At 44.6% G+C, this 18267-nt stretch overlaps 1 protein-coding gene across 2 annotated transcripts; it reads left to right on the forward strand.

Moving 5' to 3' along the window:
• The first annotated feature begins 610 nt into the window (after positions 1–610).
• On the forward strand, positions 611–17961 carry PIGA (phosphatidylinositol glycan anchor biosynthesis class A). Of its 2 annotated transcripts, XR_010794596.1 has the most exons (7): positions 611–653; positions 5041–5809; positions 7209–7341; positions 10503–10635; positions 11788–11994; positions 12542–12896; positions 15314–15329. XR_010794596.1 is itself a non-coding variant. In XM_066631248.1 (6 exons), exons 2-6 carry the CDS (start codon positions 5086–5088, stop codon positions 12797–12799), a joined length of 1455 nt encoding a protein of 484 aa, XP_066487345.1. In that variant the 5' UTR covers positions 611–653; positions 5041–5085; the 3' UTR covers positions 12800–17961. The 2 variants fall into 2 exon arrangements, 1 of the variants encoding a protein (XP_066487345.1); XM_066631248.1 differs by having other exon boundaries at positions 12542–17961.
• The last annotated feature ends 306 nt before the right edge of the window (positions 17962–18267 follow it).

Below are 18267 nucleotides of genomic sequence, written 5' to 3' on the forward strand. Positions count from 1 at the left end.
TTTCCTCATTTCAAGGTCCCCATCAGATTTCTGGTCTGGAGGACGATAGCACGCCCCCAGTATTACATCGCTGCACAAGCCTGGTAATTTAACCCACAGAGATTCTACGGTGGAGTCGGACCCACCTTCAATCTCTACTTTGCTGGATTCTATCCCTTCCTTAACATAAAGGGCCACCCCACCTCCAACACGGCTCCGTTTTGTTCCCCCCGCAGGGAATGGCTCCGAAGGGAGGGGCCACTTGCCCGCCTCGCTGAGGTTCCCTGCCAGCCTGAGTGCTCCGCCCCCCTCCGGCTACGCCACCAGGCCACAGGCGAGGAGTTCCACAGGCCAGTCACCACTGCAGTTCCTTAGGGCTGCGCACCCCCTGCAGCCACGCCGCTGCCCCCCGTGCCCGGGCTCGCCTCCCACCCTGGGCGGGCCGCCGACTCTCACGAAGTCCGCCTCAAGCGCCTATGGGCGAGCAGCCTTCCTGGAAGTGCCCGCAGAGCGCCCTGATTGGCCGCGGCCCCGCCACGTGACGCGCCGGCGCTCTGCTGATTGGCCGCTGACGGGCCCGGCCCGAAGGCTCGCGATGGGGCTGTTGACGCGTCCAGCGCGCGACGCCAGCCCGAAACGCCCGTGCCTGGCGGGAGGCCTGGAGCGGAGGGCCGGTGAGTGGCGGGGCGGAGGGCCGGTGAGGGGGGGGGTTGTGGGGAGCGGTGAGGCGCTCTCTGAGGGGCTGCGGGGGGAGGCGAGGCCCCTCCCGCGCCTGAGGGGGAGGGGGCGCTCTAGCCCTCCTCACCTCCTCTGCTCCTCCTCCCCTAGAGGGGAGCAGGCCCTCCAGTTGGGTGCTAGGCAACCACCCAGCTGCGCCTCTTGCTGGGTGGAGGGAGGAGCCGCTCTGTCCAGGAGCCCCTGAGGCAGGGCTGTCAAACTCGCCTCTGACCGCAGGCCCCAGTTGGCATGCATGGCGCCGGAAGTGACGTCACTGAGCAGGGGTGACAGGAATTGCCCAATCTCACCTCATTAGCTGCAGTTGGCTGAGGGACATGCAGTGGGTGGGGAAGCAGCTGAGGCAGAGCCTCACTGCTGGAGCCCTTCGAGGTGAGGCGGAGCCTCCCCCCAGTCCTTAAAAAAAAAGGCACCACTGTGTGAGGCACCCACTCGCACAGTGGTGCCGCTTTTTGAAGGACTCCGGGGGAGGCTCCGCCTCACCTGCCTCCCCTCAAAGGGCTCAAGCGGGGAGGCTCTGCTCACCTGCCTCCCCAGCCACCACAAGTCCCTGTTGAAGTGGTACTGAGTACTAAGCACTGACACGACACAACAAACAGCGATTGGAGGTTGGACACAACAAACGGCTTTGCAGGCAGAGCTCCCAAGCATGCTTGTCCTCAAAAAACTCCTTTTACCCGCCCTGAGCCTTTTACTAGGGATTGTTGCATCATATCTGGCTTTCCAAGCCAGATGTAACTGGTGATGATGTTATCTCAAAAGAACATAAGAACAGCCCCGCTGGATCAGGCCAGAGGCCCATCTAGTCCAGCTTCCTGTATCTCATAGTGGCCCAGGGAGCACACAAGACAATCTCCAGTTACTTCAGGTGGTTCTTCCAATAGGTGGACCATGCAAAGTGATACAGCATGGGGCAAATATTGAGAAACTCTGCCTTAGGGCGCAATCCTAACCCCTTATGTCAGTGGTTTCCAGCACTGGCATAGCAGTGCCAATGGGACTTGTGCTGCATCCTGCAGTTGGGTGTCACTCATGGAGGCCTCCTCAAAGTAAGGGAATGTTTGGTTCCTTATCTCAGAGCTGCATTGCCCTTAAGTCATTGCTGGAAAGCACTGACATAAGGGGTTAGGATTGCGCCCTTAGTGGTATATAACCACTGTCATCTTAAAATGGCCAGTGGCCCAATCTCTAGTCTAGGCAATGAGGGACCACTCCTATCCAACTTTCCAGCACAAATGCAGCCGCAATGGATCCCCAAGGTAAGGGAACAAACATTCCTTTAAATTGCAGAGGCCTCTGCTCCTCCACTGCAGGATCCAGCGCACACCCTGTTGGCACTGCTGCACTGGTGTGGGAAAGTTGGATAGGATTGAGCCCTAAGTGAGTTAATAGCTACCCATTACATAGAATTGTTATATGTGACATACAATACGTTATGACCATTTGGCTCCACTATTCCAAACAAACAAAAAAATCCTCCACCTACTAAATGCTAGATATCTGCTAAGATCATAACAAACCTTCTGAAAACAGAGATTTACAGCACAAACCTATGTGTGTCTACTCAAAAGTAAGTTCCATTGTGTTCAATTAGACATACTTCTATTAAAGTGTATGTGGGATTGTGGTCTTAGATTCCATATCAGGGTTTGTTATCAGAAATCCAAGTTCCATCTGGGCATGCCAAGGAGTTAAGCTGGGAGTGGGACCTTGTAATTAAACTTCCTTAAGATCGTATGTCTTTCTGGGTGGTACTAATAAAGATATTATTATATTGACTTTTTGAGGTGTTATCTTACCCAGTCTAAACCATGTCTCATTTCATAAACCTCTCCTTTCTTCCCCACCACACTACACCAAAAGTCTTTTTCTCCCAAGCTAAAAAGCCTCTGATAATTTTGGAAGCCCTTCTTTGCACCTCTGTACGAATATCTTTGTACAGGGCAGGAGGTCTGGTCTAGAGGGTAGAGCCTACGTTAGCCCGAAGATAACATCTGAAGGTCGACAGTGGCACTGGCAGCTCCAGGAATGGTGAGACCTTGAAGCAGCTGACAAGCTGAGTTATTCCACCTGCCCTTTGGTGTGAGGGAAGAAGCGTCTTGGCTGCCCTTCAAGTGAGAGATGAAGGAGCTGCTTGTCAGCCAGCGTGGGAGGCAGCTGGGGGCCAGAAGTGATACCAGACCGTGAAAGATCCATCTGAAAAGTTGTGCGGTTCTTGAAAGACAGAACCTTTCTGTTATTTTAAAAATCCCCTTGGGGGTTTAGACTATGTAAACTGCCTTGAATTAAGTCAGAGGAGTAATTCGATAACCAGAAAGGCGGTATATAAACACCAGTATTATTATTATTATTACCTTTCCCCATTATATTCTTTTGGAGAAGCACACTTCTAACTGCATAGTACTCATGCTTGTATCACTTCTGTCAGTGATGTGCACACATTGCCTGGCAGCATTAAAGAAAGTCAGAAAAAGACAAGAGCCACAACTTTCAGAGTTCCTATTACAATTTCAGAGCACATCAGTCTGAGTCCCAATAATGAACAGATAATAACTGAGAGAGCCCAATTACCGCACCAGCTGGATAAGGAGCTTCAGGCCCATGGACCTTATGTTTGATACCCCTGCTTTAACGTACATGTCAGGTGGTCCCAAGAACATACTCATACAAGGTTCAAAGGAATCAAATCAGCTGTTCTTAGGCTGCAAATCTATGCATGCTTACTGAAAGTTTGTTCAGGTTGAACATTGGACACATGGGATTTATTTCTCACTAAATGTGCTTTGGATTTGCATTGTCAGTAGTTGCAATTCAGTGGATGTCTGTGCCCCACTCCAACCATCACTGCCACACTGTGAGCAGAGAAACTGGTCTTGTAGAACTTTTGTCTCAGTATTCCCACTCTCTTTCAGAAAATCTTTATCCACTCCTCCTATAAATGAAAAGGAGCAAAATGGTGCATGCCATTAAGCATGTTTGTTTTCTTGTACAGATAACCCCCAATTCAATGAACTTTAGAAATAATGGACAGTAATGATCTCAGAGGGTCTGTTAACTCCCTCAGCAATGCCAAAGGAGCTCTGTAAGGTAGCTAAGAGTCAGAAAGTGCCAGGGACAGACTTGCCTACCTTCCAGGGCAGGTATTGCCACTTTCCATTTTGCCCTTGAGCTCTTTTTCCATTCCTTTGGCTGCTCTAGGAATGGAGATCCCTCAGGAAATGAGTTCTACTTCCTGAGCAAAAAAAGGAGAGCAGCAGCACCAGCCCTCGAAGGGAGGTAAGCTTTCCTCAGGCCCTCCATATCCATGACCTAGAACCTCTTTCGTGCTGCTGCTGCTCCTCTCTTCCTCCACATTCCTCCATTCTTAGGGCACCTGGTGGGGAGCAGAGCAGCACCACCAAGGGAGCTTTCTGAGATAGGGTTTAATGGACTAATGGAGGAAGGGGGTATTTGGATTTCATGGGCTTTCAGCATTCATTACTGCTGAAAAGGAACTCTTCCTCTTCCTATCAACTCTTCTTGTGGATAATTTAAATTGAAAGTTCATTGTAGTTCATGGGAAACATTGAGTTTCCAAGTGAATTATTTCTCTGTGAGCATAGATAGCTCTGAAAAATAGAAATCTCCAGTGCAAAGGAGAGGATCTAAAAATGTTTTCTGATTGGTTCATTAATTGAAATTGGACTGCTGAAACCTGCAGCTTGCTCCCACATATGTTTATTCTGAAGCATGTGCAGTTGAACTCCAAGGGATATCCTCTCAAGTAAGTGTGCATAAGATTGCAGCTTAACCCTATGCATGTTTACCAAGACGTAAATCCCACTGAATTCAATCAGGCTTACTATTTCTAAGGCCCAAATCCTATCCAATTTTCCAGTGCCAGTGCAGCCGTACCAATGGGGTGTGTGTTCCATCCTACAGTGGGGAGGCAGTCACAGAGGTCTCAAAGTGTGAGAACATTTGTTCCCTTACCTCAGGTTTGCATTGCGGCTACACCGGTGCTGAAAAATTGGATAGGATTGAACCCTAAGTGAGTCCCCATAATGTTGCAAGGTTGGAGCCTGGTTCAGTTTACATGTGCTTTCTTGCTGCCTTCTTCTTGACTTCTATTCAAAGAGATCCATTGGAAGCTAAAGTCTCTTTCAGAAATGCTAGTGCCAGCCAGAAAAGGCAGCAGATGATTCTGTGGGTAGCAAATCTGCAAACGCTGTCGGTTGCCTTTGATGAACTAACTGCTGTTCTTTTTATGAAGACTCCTGTTAAGTACAGTAGTGAGGACCATTTAGTCTTGTTGAATGATATACATTTTCCCTTCTGCTTTCCTAGGTAATGAATGGGGCCTGTTCTTCATGGACTGACTGTTAACCTAATATGGCCTGTAGAAGAGGTGGAAATCACAGGCAGTATCTTCCTGTCACCACCTCATCCCCTGCTGTGAACTGCCATAAGCCTCCAGCATGTGCAAGTCGAGCTCATAGTATCTGCATGGTGTCTGACTTTTTTTATCCGAACATGGGAGGAGTGGAAAGTCACATCTACCAGCTGTCCCAGTGCCTGATTGAGAGAGGACACAAGGTGATCGTTGTCACCCACGCATATGAAGACCGCAAAGGCATTCGTTACCTTACCAATGGACTCAAAGTCTATTATTTGCCTTTAAGAGTCATGTATAACCAGTCTACTGCAACAACTCTCTTCCACAGTCTGCCTTTGCTCAGGTATATATTTGTACGGGAGAAGGTCACCATTGTCCATGCACATAGTTCGTTTTCTGCAATGGCTCACGACGCTCTCTTCCATGCCAAGACAATGCAGCTGCAAACAGTTTTTACCGACCATTCCCTTTTTGGATTTGCTGATGTTAGTTCGGTGCTTACCAATAAACTCTTGACAGTATCACTATGTGATACAAATCACATAATTTGTGTTTCTTACACTAGCAAGGAGAACACTGTATTGCGAGCAGCACTGAACCCTGAGATAGTATCTGTCATCCCTAATGCTGTTGATCCCACTGACTTCACTCCAGATGCATCAAGATGGTACAACAGTACAATAACCATTGTTGTAGTCAGCAGACTTGTATACAGAAAAGGTAATGAAGTCAAAACTACGTTACACTTGAGTGTTGGTGGTGGTTCTTGGAAAGGGTTGTGGAGTTGATCAGAAATCTCCTTTTTGTTTCTGTTCGCATTTTAAATGCTTTCACCTGTCTGCATTGAATGATGGTTGACTTCAATCCTGATAGGTGTCTAAAACCCAGATTATGATTACAGATACCTCTGCATGTCTAGGCTCTTTTGGAGGTGAAAGTTCACACAATCAGCTTTCCCATGCAACTCTTGTCCTACTGCAAGCCTAGTAGTTGTTTCACGTGTCTCTGAAGATGATCCTGCACACCCACAAAGTTCCAGAACTAGGCCTAGTAACTTAAATCTTCTGGGCAAAGAGATGCTTGAATGAAAAACCTGGATACACAACAGAAACTAGATGAAGAAAAACTGTTCTTCCCCTCCAAGTTTCCAGTAGGACAGATCTCTTCATCTTCAGCATGGCTCAGCTGAAGGTTTGTGTAGGAAACATTTTTCATTTCTCATAGTTTGAGAATGGTTCTGAAAGTACACAGTGTAACAGCCGACATCTACTGGTGCAAGGCAAGGTGATTTTCCACTTGCATCAAGGTCTCTGTGCTGGTATCTTCATGTTTCCTTAGGGGTCTCCTGTCCAGAAGCTGTGTACCTTGTTCAACTATAGGTAAATGACTGCTTTCTGTGTCTGGTAGTCCAAATTTGTCATGGGCTTGTTTATAGTGAATAGTGGGATCTGTAGCCTCTGGTTTTTTAAATAGACGTGAATCTTCTGCATACATATAGGGAAAAGTGGGACTTTCTTCTGAGTAAATATACATAGAATTGGGCTCCAAGTACCTGATGGCAATGAATTGTTGAAATCCCCTTGTGTGGGCTACAGCTCTTCCCCACTATTTCCCTGCCTCCAAATCTTCCCTATTAAACCTTGCTGCCACTGTAGCAGGCTGGATTGTTAGGACTGTGGTATGCTTCATGAAAAGCAGCTCTTGGAATTGTAGTATATATTTATGCTTGTATCTCAAAGATGCATAAATTTTGTTGTGCTGTAGCACAATGACAATAAAGTTACTACTACTGTGCAGAGACTGCTAGGTTAGCAGATATTTTGGAATGAAGTGCTGCTGAGCTCCTGGGGCTGTAATGAGACAGTTTGGATTCAGACCACTGGAGTTCTGCAAAAGTGCAATGTGAATCTGGACACAGAACCCAGAACTTGCTGACAGTGGTGCTTCATTTATTTGCAGTTTTGAAATTTAGTTAGCGTAAGGGAATGTATTTTTAATACCACCCATTTGGCCATTTTCTTTTGGTTTTCCTGTCTAGTGTGAATAAATGCAAGATACAAAGATGACTGTTCAGCAATTCTTCTGAAATAACAATTGCCTTTAAATATTGTTCCCTCAGGAATAGATTTACTTAGCGGCATCATTCCTGAGCTTTGTCAGAAGTATCCAGATTTACATTTCTTAGTTGGAGGAGAAGGACCAAAGCGAATTGTATTGGAAGAGGTACGGGAAAGATACCAGCTGCATGACAGGTGTGTGCCATGTGTATGTTTTGCTATAGCTGGGTTAACTGAAATCAGAAGGATCTCTTCAAACTGGGAGAATGGGCAACAAAATGGCAGATGTGTTTCAATATAAGTAAATGAAAAGTCATGCACATTGGGGCAAAGAATCAAAACTTTACCTATACACTAATGGGTTCTGAGCTGTCTGTGACAGAACAGGAGAGAGATCTTGGGGTGCTTGTGGACAGCTTGATGGAAGTGTTGACCCAATGTGCAGCAACGGTGAAGAAGGCTAATTCTATGCTTGGGATCGTTAGAAATGGTATTGAGAATAAGACAGCTAATATTATAATGCCCTTGTACAAATCGATGGTAAGGCCACACCTGGAGTATTGCATCCAGTTCTGGTCACCACATCTCAAACAGGATATAGGGGAAATGGAAAAGGTGCAGAAGAGAGCAACCAAAATGATTATTGGACTGGGGCACCTTCTCTATAAGGAAAGGCGTTTGGGCCTCTTCAGCCTAGAAAAGAGGCGCTTGAGGGGGGACGTGATTGAGACATACAAAATTATGCATGGGAAAGATAACGTGGATAGAGGGATGCTCTTTACACTCTCACATAACACCAGAACCAGGGGACATCCACTGAAGTTGAGTGTTGGGAGAGTTAGGACAGACAAAAGAAAATATTTCTTTACCCAGCATGTGATTAGTCTGTGGAACTCTTTGCCATAGGAAGTAGTGACGGCATCTTGCCTAGATGCCTTTAAGAGGGGATTGGACAAATTTCTGGAGGAAAAGTTCATCACGGGTGACAAGTCATGGTAGGTATGTGCAAGGTAGAGGTAAGCTGCCTGTAAGATTGCCAGATGCAGGGAGGGCACCAGGACGCAGGTTGTGTCTAGTGTGTTCCCTGAAGCATTTGGTGGGCCACTGTGAGATACAGGAAGCTGGACTAGATGGGCCTTTGGCCTGATCCAGCAGGGTTCTTTTTATGTTCTTATAAAAATGAATAGTTGGTGTTGGATTATAAGACTAACAGCATTTGCATGTAATTGTCTTCTTCCTGCCAGACTTGTTCTTCCTGTTCCAGATTTGCTTACAATACTGTGTTCTAAAGAATCAGCCTCAGTTGTTGAAATATTGAATCTGTTATTACAAATATAAATTAGAGTTTTAGAACTCTCATAACATTTTATTTAGGAAATGGTTCAGTCCTTCCCTTGCTTGCGACTTTGTGCATGCGAGAGGGGTGATGTGAGAATGCTCTCTTACATTTATCTCTGAGTGCAAAGGAGGATGGGGCTGAATTGTTCCCTAAATGTGCAACTGTATGATCATTCAGGCATGTGTTAATCAAACTGTCGTCCTATTTTCAGGTAGTTTCTGTTATCGGTTTGATCAAAGTACAAGATTAGCTTTTTTCCTTTTTAGGCAGTTGTATAGTTCGTACTGTATTTTTCAGCATTTTCCATCAAAGTAGAATTGAACAAAGGCTGGATCAGAATATGCGTCTTAAAGATGCAACATATCCATTCTTTTCACTGTTAAAAGCAGGCAAATTTGATCTAAAATAGCAACAGTAAATTGTTCACAGCCAGTCCTTTCATCCTTGAAGTTTGAAATATATTGTTGTGACTGACAGCTGAGCATCAGCATAAAGAACAGCACCATAATATATTTTCAAATGTGTTTAAGGTTTTTTTTCACTCTGATCATTTGAAAGTTCGAAGTAACATGAATGTCAGTGTTCAGGTGTGGGTCTCAGTTGAATCTTCCGCATGTTGGGGCAGCGGGTTGCCAGGCAGTGAGAGTAACCTGGAAAAAGCCACTTCTTCCATGCTCTGCTTTTTAGAAAATGCTCTGACAGCAAGCAAAGGAAACATGGCGGCATCACCTTGGTGGGTGCATTGCTGCTGGTCTTGTGGGGCTCTTCCACACCTGCTTGCTGCACAGGAGGTGTATTTACATCCAGTGAGGGGAACAAGCACTGGCTGGCATTACTTTCTCCAGAGAGGGGCTGATCAGGAGAGCCAGAGAAGAAGAGGAGGATTCTGGTGCTTCCTGAGCCCTCTCTGTCTGAAGCATTGGGTGGGGGGACAGATTAGGATATGTGTACTAGTTCACATAACCAGCTTTCTTACTCTTCCTCCTGTCGAGGAAGCAGTTGTGGACCTACTATAAGGTCCGATGGGGCAAAAGCCCCAGGTGCAAGGCACCAGGACCTTGCGGAAGCCTCTGAGGCTCTTGGCAGGGGTGGAAACTGTGCTTCCGGTTTCCCGGAAGCACAGTTTATAGCGTTGAGGAACCTCACAGAGGTTTCCCCAATGCATTTTTGGGTCACATGAGGCTCTATGAGCTTCAGGTGAATGGGGGGGGCGGATTTCTCACAGGGGGGAGGGCGATTTGGCTGTATTTAACCCATTTTTGCCTGACCCACAGACATACACATTTGGTCCCTATTACATATATGCAACGTTTGGCAGAAATGTTTATAATGGTTTATAATACTCTGTATTTTAAGATTTGAGATGGTTTATTTACAAGGTTGTTTTGTATTTGGTTTTTTGTAAGCTGCCTTGTGTTACCTTGTTGGAAAAAGCAGTATATCAATCTGTAAAAGAAATATTTGTGTAGTTTATTGTAGAACAGCTAACTATGCATGATCTCAGAACTGGCTCATGCATTTGGGTATATTGCTTCATTACCCTTATTTCGCAATTGGCACAGAATTTAGCACTTTTGAGAGCCTTTGATTTAAACAGGGGAGTTAAAATCCAGAGAGTGTGAACATTCTAAATCAGTGGGTTAATCACTGCTGTTACCAAGCATAGTGCATCGTGTTTTGCTTACTCGGTGCAATCCAGCCAAAGTCGAGCACTTTAAAGACCACAGATTTATATAAAGCAGCTAAGCACATCTTTAAATCTGTTTTACTAAAATCAGAAGAACAACAGGAGAACTTCTGTAGCCATGATCAGCAGAATGCAGATCAGCAGAACACCTGTCATAGCAAAAGTTAAGCACTTGCAAGTTGGACTGAGTTCACTGGAATTCACAGATTTAAGAATGTGCTTTGCTACCATGTTGAAATTGTCTTAAAAGTGCATTTCTATCACTGTGATCATGTTTAGGAGTACATTTGTAAAGATACTACTTGACATGTTTTCTATAATTGCACACAGAGTCCGTCTCCTGGGTGCTTTAGAACATTCGGATATTAGAAATGTCTTGGTCCAGGGACAGATTTTTCTCAACACCTCTCTCACAGAAGCCTTCTGCATGGCAATTGTGGAAGCTGCCAGTTGTGGCTTACAGGTAAAATAACCTTCCTTATCTGTAGAGTTCTGCTGGACAATTACCTAATGATGTGATGCAAAAATATATAATCTTCACAAACATAACCAGATATCTGCCACTTCCACAGGAGTAGCTTTGTAGGTCTGTTGCGGCAGAAACGTTTTGTAGCACTTTGAAGGCAATCCCATTTATTGTATCAAGCATCAGTGTCCACAGTTCTGCTTGCCAAGGACAAATGCCCTTACCCAGCCTCTGGCAGGGAGGATTCCAGCAGCCTGCAACAAGCCCACTTTGCACTGCAGTTTGAAGGGAAGAAGATGCATGGAGGAGTTCTCCAAACTGCTGCATCAGTGAGAGGGCCCACTGTCCATCATCCAATCTTCTGGTGTTTGCCTGGGGGGTTTGAGAGGGAAGGCAGAGTCTTATCTCATTTGCATGAAGGTTTGGTGAGAGAGAGAGAGAGAGAGAGAGACTGTGTTTGTTGAAGGTTATTGAAGAGAGGTAAAGTAACTAATATCCATTTATAGACATTCTCCATGTCTTTGTCCAGGCCTTTTAAAACATTCGTGATAGTGGCCATCATTGCATCTTGTAGCAACAAATTACACAGACAAATTATGCACTTTGAAGAAGTGCTTTCATCTGTTTATTCTACATCTCCTGGTCCCAGAGATATTTCAGGAACAGCCTTCTTCCCTACAAGCTGACCTGTCTCCCAAGGACAGAGGAAGGAGCCCTGCTGCAAGTGCTGCCTTGGTAATGAGCAGCAGGGCCTTCTCTGTGGCAGCACCTTTATTATGGACCTCCCTCCCAGGGGGTTAAGAACTGTCCTGTCCTGTTAGCCCTCCCACGAGGACTGAAGACCTTGCTTTTCTGCCTGGCCTTCCCTCCTTAATCAGCTGCTTTTTGTGTGATTGTATTCCATATTTTGTTTTGATGTTTTATTACATTGTGATTATTTTAAGATTATTGTGCTTTACATCCTGTTCTTATATAGCATATATTGGTTCTTTCTTTTTTTTAAACTAAATTATAGAGCACCTTAGCACTTTAGTTGGAGTGAAAGGCAGGACATAAATCACTTAAATAAATAATTTACTTAAAGTAAATAATGTTGTTTGAGACATTAATCGCTCAACAAAGCTCAGAGTGATTTTCCTGCCATCTTAGGTGGTGAGTACAAGAGTTGGTGGGATTCCTGAGGTGCTCCCAGAGAATCTTATCATCTTGTGTGAACCTTCAGTGAAATCTCTGTGTAATGGATTGGAAAAAGCGATTGACCAGCTGAAGTCGGGATCATTGTTGTCTCCAGAAATCATTCATAGCAAAGTTAAAACTTTCTATACCTGGAGAAATGTTGCAGAAAGAACGGAAAAGGTAGGTCAACTTGCGTCTTCTGAAATTAATTTAGCCATCCCCCCAGATCTTCATTTCAGTGAGTAATTTTAGAATTGGAGGGGGAACAAGACTGTACATGTATTGCATAATCAGTGTAATGTAAGTCCATGACCTGTTTGATAGCTGGACAACATTTCTTCACTTTAGTTGTTTTTTTTAATGTCTCATTAGCTTCACTACAGAAGTTCTTCTTTGAGAATATAAAGGTCTACTTACCTCTGTCTAGCTGGCTTGCTGAAATGCACTCACATGCCATGTGCATGTGCGCCCCTGTGCCTTGCAGCATGGGAAATGTGCATACATAGATGTTTCCACTCAGCAAAGTTTTGTGGGAGCCCATGACTAGGGGAAAGATGTTCAAGGCGAACTTCTGCCTGAGGCTTCTTGCAAGGTCCACATGCACAAGGGCTCCTTGGGGTTGTGACTGTTGTCTCTGGTTTGACATATAACTGTTCTTGGGAGAGGGTACAGTAATGCAATTGAAACATTGTGGACAGGTTTAATGTGTGTTTATTTTTTCCATTAGGTGTATGACAGAGTGGCAGGTGAAATGGTATTGCCGATGAGCAAGCGGCTTGACAGACTTGTATCCCACTGCGGCCCTGTGACTGGTTGCATTTTTGCTCTTTTAGCTGTGCTAAGCTACCTTTTCTTGGTATTCCTGAGGTGGCTGACACCAGATTACCTTATTGATGCTGCAATAGATGCCACAGGCCCCAATGGAGCATGGACTCAGCAGAACTGCCCCAGTAAAAAGAAGCAAGAAAAGACTTCAAATGATTAAGCCTGTTGGAAACTGAAAGACGGGACTTCATTCTCTAGCAGTGCTTTCTGTCACAGAGAGACACCAGTGATAAATGACTGATCAGCTTTTCTTAATGGTAAGATGTGCTACCTCAGACTAGGTGAGTCTAAAGTGGCTGAGGCGTCACATGCTTGCCAGGCTTGTAACTGTAGCTGAGCACACTTATTCAGCCTCCGTTGGATTGTGTAAATATGCAGAACTGCATCCAGGACCATGGAAAGGAGGAAGTGGGAGGAAGGAAGGGGGGAAACTAGGTGAGGTGGTGGACTTTTTAAATGCTTTCCCTATTTTTTGTTATGCCTGGTAACATTTTAATTTATTTCAATCTTTGAGGGGAATAATAAATTGTGGTGTCTTTTCCGTTTCAATGTAGTCTAAGGTGGCATCTGAGTTGTAGGTCTGGCTCTCAGATCTGGTTGTGAAAGTTTCTCTTATGCATTTAAAAAAAACATGCAAGGAAGAGGGCTTCCAGAAAATGTCTCCTCCATAAGCTTGGGTGCTAGAAGGGTTGCGCACAAATATGAACCAGATGCCTCAGAATTGCGGGGACCTCTGTATTTCTGCACCCCTGTGTTCTAACAAAGTGAAAACATGTATTTTGGGCAACTTAGGGATGCTTTCCTACCTAGAGGTGCATCATTTGAGAGATGCTGCTGCTTCTTTGTTTTACAATTTTTTTTACATTTGTAAAAAATGCAAATTTTTGATTTACAAATGATGTGTTTTGTATTGTTGTTGGTTGTTTAATATTCCGAGACAGAAAATGCATGCAAGGATTGACTCTGTATTCTGAGCTGTAGGGTCATGATACACCTTGCTGTGTTTCCTAGTTGCTTCCCACTTCAGGATCCCCAACTGACTGAGTTCTCTTTCTCTTCTACAGTTGGAGGAATGCAAATCAGGGTCACTATGCAGGATTAGAGCATGGTTGTTCCGTATCACAAAGGATGGCTCTCCTCAGCCATAATATTATCAGCAAAATTAAGCAGTTCTGTGTGAATAATGGTGTAATCATGAGGGTCTCTTCATCATTGCCCTATGGGGGAGCTGCACCTCAAATGGGTTCTGGAGTGGCATACGTGGAGAAGGGAGAGAGGAAATATCAAGCAGTCCAGACATGGGGAGCCGGCCATTTTTTTACTGTCTTTATATGATCCCTAAGGAACAGACTAATATAAAAAGAAACAGGGACAGGAGTCTCCTGCAATTGAAGGTTTCTTTGCCTTTGGTCCTGTTTTTGTTTTGGCCGGCATTGACAGATGTTGGCCTACATGGGCGCTCTACATACTAGTTTGGGCATGAGCCTGGGGGTTAGTGAAGTGCCCAGCCTGTTTACCACTGAAGTTGCAGGGCGGGATTCCACCCAGCTTGCAGGTAGCAGGTGGTTATGTGCACTGTCATGCTTGGGATGGTGCTGCACATTGCTCTTCCATCCTGTTGTTGGGCTGTGGTCTGTAGGGAATGTCTGAGTCCTTGCAAGGTCTGTGGGGTGTTCTTTCCACCTATGGCGGTAGCTTCCAAGTCTCTTCCTTCTTTCTCCGGCCAACCCCTCCTACCCTGAGAGGCCTCCAAGGGATTTCTGTCCTGGGGCTAGTGCCAGTTTGTTCACCTCATGAATAGTCTTCCTACCAGCATTGTGTCACTGTCTGCCCCTTCCTCATTTTCTGCCCCTTGCCTCCTGTGCAGTTTCTCCTCACTTGTCTCTGCTTCAGTTACTGTCTTTTATTCTTCTCTCTCTCTCTCTCTCTCTCTCTCTCTCTCTCTCCCCTGCTCTGGATCCTTGCTACCACCTCTCTCTCTCTTTGCCCATCCCCTCTTGTTTCCCCTGAGCACACTCCATGGGTTAGGACCCCCTTGCTAGGCCAGGTGTGGTCAGCTGGAGCCTTGCCAGGTCTTCCAACCCCTGCTGTTGTCTGGCAGCCCAGTACTCAGCAGTGACATCACCACTGAGTGCCAAGGCATTAGGCTTACCACCCACCCTGCTTTGAGCAGAACATGAGACTCACAAGTGGTTACCATAAGTGTTGCAAGTGTCTGATTGGGGAAAAAACCTGCATTTTTGTCTTAACTGCTAGAATTCTTTCAAAGGAAACTCCTCTTTACTCTGAGTGCCGCATCTCCAATAGTCTCTTCGGTTTCAAGGTACTACTGTATACACTCCTACTTAGATGCAAGTCCTACTGAACTTGGTATATTAGAGAACAAGTTTCCATCCCGTGTGTGTGTGCGTGTTGTGGGATGGTGTATAGGCTGTTGGTGCCAGAGCCATAGTCTGTTCGCTTGCCCAAGCTGGCCTTTGTCTGATGACTTGCAAAAAGACTCTGCACCAGTTAAATCAACAGTTGGTCCTAATGACAAGCTGCAATGGGGATAATTACTCTAGTCTTATAGGGCTGCTGAAAGAGCAGCAGTATATATAGTATATGTGAAGTACTTGCCACACTCAGCAAGTGTTCTGCAAATGCTAAGTATTATGTTTATGGTATTTTACAGACTGCTGCGTAGAACTTGCATCCCATATGGACAGAATTCATGAGTACTTATGGAATGCAGAGGAATATGAACTTCCTATTTACAGAGCTGGTGGATGATCTTTTGTTGAAAGCACTTGCCAGATGATTTTATCTTTATTGTGCTGCTGCTGCTACTACTACCAATACCTTCTTTGAATTTTTTAATAGAATAATTATTTTGTAACTCTGCATATTAATTACCAGTGCAGATGGAAACTGCATAAATAGATGAATATTTATAAAGATTTCCATAAAAAATATTTCCCAAAAAGTATTTGCCAATTTTATGCAATACTGTAGCCTTGCCTCAGTCATGTGAGATTAGCAGTTGCCTAATTCCCCCCCCCCCCACACACACACACACATAATGCACTAGTAGGATGATTTTTATTTGATATGCATACTGAAATATTTTCAGTCATCTGGAAAGATGAAAAAAATATCAGCAGGAAGGAACTAGGAAAAAGAGGATTTTGGATCCTTTGCTCAGCAACTGGACTGACCACCAGTGTGTTCCTGAGTTTCTAGAACAAAGTTTATAGAGTGCAAAATGTATCTGTGAGACTGTAGGATTGGTTATTCCGTCTTCAAAACATGCAGCTTGTCCAGATGAAATCAATAAGAAATTGTTGCTGTAAGTGTGTATTTGCAACACTCCTCCTCCAAGTACAATTGGGATCAAAAAATACATCAAGGGTGACAGAAAGTCAGTTCAATCAGCCTGTGCCTGCAGCTAGGAGCCCTGCTAAGTCAACAGGGAGTTCTGTTTGCATTGCAGAAACACTTTCCACCATTCACCCCTTCTCCACTTCCCCCCAAAACAAAGCCAAAAACAAAAAACCAGCCAGGTGCAAATAGCCATTTCAGCCTTGAAACAGGCTATTTCTGTTTAAATAAATGCTTAACTATGTGAGGGTGCAATTTTCATTCAGTGTCAGGGTGAGTGTCATGACGATGTAAGGGCATATGGCCTCTCTTCTCTGTCATAAATCACATTCCCTTTCACTAACATGCTGGGGTATAAGAGACCTGTGAAATGAGGGCAGGCTGTGCTAGGCTGAGGATGAAAGTCACACTGAGAGGGGATTTGAACCCATTTCTACATGGTAAACTCCAGCACTCTTCCCATACTGGCTCTCAAACGATCACAGGGATTGACCGGGCTCCGTATGAAACACAGTCATGAGTCTCTGAGTAAAGAAGTGCATGAAAGATGGCCTCATTTCTACTACTGTGAGCAATCAAGATGTTATTCTTATGAGTCTCAGGGCATGAATTGTCACTTTACTTTTAAAAAGTTGGCCACAGAGCTGCCAGATTCCCCTTCAGATCCCTCAGAATTCAGAAAGGAATTTGGTGGCTACATACTGGTACTCCTTTCTGTTGTAACTCAGGATAGCAGAGGTGAATCTTGGAGTTGGAAAGAAACATCAGCAACATAAAAAGGAAATGTTTGTCAAGTGAGGGAGATGTTGTGTCCTATTCTGTAAAAGTCAGTAGAAACAGTTCAGAACACTATCTACCAGAAACATTAACTTGAAACTAAAGCCTTTGGATTTCAGGAACTTGTTTGCAAGCCCATTCCAAAAACCAAAAGCATGCACAACTCTGAGCACTGACTGAATGTTAGATTCACCGTAGAACTACTGAACATCATTGTGCTTGGCGTTGAAGACAATTGTGAAATGTATGAAATGAAATGATGAATGTTTGCGTTTGAATGAATGTCTCTGTGTGGACAAAAATGAAAATACAACCATTGACTTGTCTTTGAATACTTTAGTAGGAGAACCACAGAACTAAATAGAGACTAACAGGCAACAGCAGGGAAATACTCTAAAAGCTGTGGAGAAAGTCCTTCTCATGCTCCAAAGAGTGTGACCGATTCTTTACAACTGCCTTGAAATCCAGTCCACAGCACACTAGAAGGCTTTGTCTTATGTGCCTTGAACAATGCAAGTCTGATGATGACTATTAAGGTGCCATGTTAAGAAAGTGGTTCTCAAATAGTGGGCTGAGCCTCCATGCAGAGATGTGGAACACACGGAAGGGGGCATGCTAATTCCAGGGAGGGATAATGGGATCCTCTTTCCAGCCAAGAGAGGGGAAGTTGAACGTCTTCTAGAAAAAGCTCTTAACTCGCTCATATTGGATTTGTCAGGGGACTAACCCCTCCAAGCACTTGCTGGATTTCTGCAGTCTGAGCTGGAAAAGCACCCACTGTGTGCTAATGGTGTTTCTCAGTTTGTGTCCTTTGGAAGAGTAAGGTGTGTTGTTTTTCCTGTCCACTTCTAAAATGAATGTTGGATTGATGCTCCAAGTCACATATCTTTGCACACAGTAACCCGACATGTCGGGATCTCTGCATGCTCTGTTGTGAGCAGATGATTGGTGCTGGTTTGGGGGCCCGCAGAAGATCAGGGGGCCAGCTCAAAAATTTTAAGAAACACTGTGTTAAAGAACTTTTGGGCAATTGCCTGCTTCAGTGTTGTACAGTATTATACAGTGTGTGTGTCAAGGAATTTGTTTTAAAGGAAATGCCTTCAAAAGATGTTTTGAATCTTTCAAATAGACTTTTATAATCCTATAAGGATATATTGTTTTATGTCCATTTTTTCAGTTCGTGGATTAGGCCATCTGTATAAAATAAACAATTTTATACCAGTTTGTTCTTTTAGTTTGGTAACTCCTGCCTGTGCCTAAACCGCCCAGAAGGGCTCATTCCTTCTGACTGCCACCATGGGAGTCCGTATGATTCTTTGTGACTTCTGCAAGTGTTTCTGCACTGAACAGAAGAAGCAGTAGGTAAAGGACCTGAGTGCAGTATTTCAGATAAGTCCAAAGGGTATATACAAGCAATCTATTAAATCACTGTTAACACATCCTCAGGGTGGGAGGTTTAGAGTGACTCTTGATCCTTTTCCCAACATAGTG

Source organism: Tiliqua scincoides, chromosome 5 (assembly GCF_035046505.1).
Source record: "Tiliqua scincoides isolate rTilSci1 chromosome 5, rTilSci1.hap2, whole genome shotgun sequence".
In the NCBI taxonomy this organism is placed as follows: domain Eukaryota; kingdom Metazoa; phylum Chordata; class Lepidosauria; order Squamata; family Scincidae; genus Tiliqua; species Tiliqua scincoides.

What these genes read in the sequence shown, in the direction of transcription:
- PIGA (XM_066631248.1), top strand. Translation starts at nt 5,086, where the DNA reads ATGGCCTGTAGAAGAGGTGGAAATCACAGGCAGTATCTTCCTGTCACC. An exon ending in CAGACTTGTATACAGAAAAG is followed by an intron (nt 5,810 to 7,208) that starts GTAATGAAGTCA and finishes TTGTTCCCTCAG; the next exon opens with GAATAGATTTACTTAGCGGC. An exon ending in AGATACCAGCTGCATGACAG is followed by an intron (nt 7,342 to 10,502) that starts GTGTGTGCCATG and finishes AATTGCACACAG; the next exon opens with AGTCCGTCTCCTGGGTGCTT.